Below are 2,428 nucleotides of genomic sequence, written 5' to 3' on the forward strand. Positions count from 1 at the left end.
TTTTGCTGATGGTGTACATGTGCTTGGGCTAGGCATTTGGTCGGGCTGGTCGCGATAAACAGGGTGGAACTGCCGAGCTGTGGCTACCAGTGAGACGTGGGCCAGCACCAGGCATGGAAAAGTTTGTCGAGGGCAATGCGTGCCGCAGCTGGGCGCTCGGCAAGTTGCTAGATCCCCGCGCCGTGACATGCTTTGCTGCCGGCCAGCCGCTTTGTGACGTGTGCGCAGGAACAGCACAGCGCCTGGAGCCAGCAATAGCTGCGCACCAGCAGCGCGCTGCCCAAGCGTTGAGTGTGGGGCATGTGGAAGCAGAGCCCGAGGCGATGGCGGAGGAGGAAGATGTGTTGTCTGAGCCACCTGCAGCACGGCTCGAGGAAGAAGAATCGATCGGGCCAGAGTCCGCTTTGGATGTAACTTCAGCATCGAACGTTGACACGGCAGCATCACCAGGACCAGGTGCCGTTGCGGCGCAGTCGAGCAGAAGCACTCCACGTGCCCAGGACACGGCTGTGGTGGCGACAAATGGAGGGCCAATGACGGACGCTGCTGTGCCACGGATACAGACGAGTGCTGCTTGGATTGATGAGGCAGATACAGCATCCATGTCGGTGCCAGCTTCACCCATGGTCTCTAATGCTGATGACGAGGCGCCTTTACAGCAAGAGGCGCGCGGCCCGGAGCAAACCACGTTGGCAGAGGGCGAGAGCACGCCACAGCCAGTCATTCAGTCAGCAGCACAGCCAACCCCCACGAAACACGCGCCAACCCCGTCGGCCTCGATCATTTGCGTGCCAGTACCATCGGCCTCGGGTTCAACCTCGTCTCCGGCGCGATCGGCTGCAAGCTCAGCCTCGGGTACACTGCGGCGTAAGCGAGTGCCGCTGGCTGCTGAAAGTACATGTGCCCCTGGGTCTGGCGATCATGACGACGATGGCAACGGCACCGCTACCAGCCCTGCTCCCTCAACATCCAAGCGATCGGCATCGGATGTCACGTGCACAGCTGCTGCTTCTTCAACAGCGGCTCAAGCAGCGGAGTCGCCTCTTCCCGCTGCAAAACGAGCAGCATCGAGTGGCACGCGCACCGCTACCGTTGCCGCTACTGCTACCACTCGCTCTGAAGCCACGGTATCTGCTGCGGCTACGCCACCGAATCGGCACAACGTCGCCCCAATATTTCGGTCGAAATCAGGGACAGAAAAAAAATATCTGATGCACCACGCGGCGGCTGACAAGTTTATTGGCGTTCTGAAGTTGATGGATGATTATTGCATGCGATGTACTATTCGACAGGCGAAACCCGTCCTGAAGGCCGAGCATCAATGCGTATCTAATCGTGGTTGCAAGCGGTGTCACTTCGAAGGACACGAGACAAGACTTAAAAAATGTTCCGTGCACCTCGCATACCCCGACAGAGCCTGTTGCTACGCTTGTGGAATGCCAAGGTGGATTCGTGGATGGGATACATGGGATCACCTTTGCAGGCAGTCTCAAGGACTGGATTCGGGCCTGAGCTGTCTCCTCCTTTATTCGGACTGTCATCCGGGGCTGCGCGACCTGGCCCAGCGGATGGGCTACAACTTGAGGGAAAGGACATTGAAGAATTTAAAAACGCGCGACTTGTTTGTCAAGTGGCTGTACTCGCCCGTTCCTGGTCTACCTCCTAAGGGATGGGCATTGGCGTCTTGTGGAATTTGTGTTTGAAAGTGCGAGGATCCTGCTCCCCAGTGCGGCGAAAGCCCAAGTCGGCCCCGACAGTTTTCGCTAAACACAGCTCTTTGTGAGAATCAAAACACAGAACCGAATGTCAGAATGTCATCATCTTTATTATCTTCAATAACTGCCGAATATGCCGCGACGTTTTACTTGGAATGGCTATGATCTGCTTCAATTAATTGAAACTTTGCTTCATTAACCTCTTGCCTCTATATCCTCCTTTTGCTCATCATTTTTTTTTTCTCACAGACGCGCCACGATGAAGCGGGCCATGGGTGGGGCGCGCGCGCGCTCCTGGTGGTGCGTTGTCGTCGTTGTGGCGCGACGGGCAAGTGCTGCCGAGGTGCAAGCGACGACATGGATGAACGGGTGGCCAAACGACATTGCCGCGTGACCGTCATGGATGGACCATTCTTGCTGATCTCGTGTTGGGCTGCCATTTGTTGTCAAGACAAATCCTCGATCTGACCCATGAAGAGCCGCAACCGCTCGTGCGCTGATGGACGCGCTAGCTAGGCGCAAGAGCCACGGAGCCTGTTGAGATTCGTCACGAAGCACTCCCGCTCAAATGCAGGTGAGAAACCGATCTTAGGCCCGCTTTTGATAATGCTATCCATGACACCCGCTGCCAGAGTCAAGAGCAAAAGTGATATTTGCGAGTTTTGGCGCGCGAAAGGCCGGGTGGTTCTGACGGTAGTGCTGTGTCACAGGGT

At 56.6% G+C, this 2,428-nt stretch overlaps 1 protein-coding gene across 1 annotated transcript in view; it reads left to right on the forward strand.

Annotated features, from left to right (window-relative positions):
• MONBRDRAFT_13132 (uncharacterized protein) overlaps nt 1-2,109 on the forward strand; it is a gene marked incomplete at both ends in the record, with an annotated part of 7,473 nt that extends 5,364 nt beyond the window's left edge. The window contains 2 exons of the mRNA XM_001751031.1: nt 149-1,444; nt 1,965-2,109. Coding sequence (XP_001751083.1) covers nt 149-1,444; nt 1,965-2,109 — 1,441 coding nt within the window. The remainder of the gene's footprint in view (nt 1-148; nt 1,445-1,964) is intronic.
• Between the last annotated feature and the right edge of the window lie 319 nt (nt 2,110-2,428).

The sequence above is a fragment of the Monosiga brevicollis genome, genomic scaffold, assembly GCF_000002865.3.
Source record: "Monosiga brevicollis MX1 MONBRscaffold_88 genomic scaffold, whole genome shotgun sequence".
Taxonomy (NCBI): Eukaryota; class Choanoflagellata; order Craspedida; family Salpingoecidae; genus Monosiga; species Monosiga brevicollis.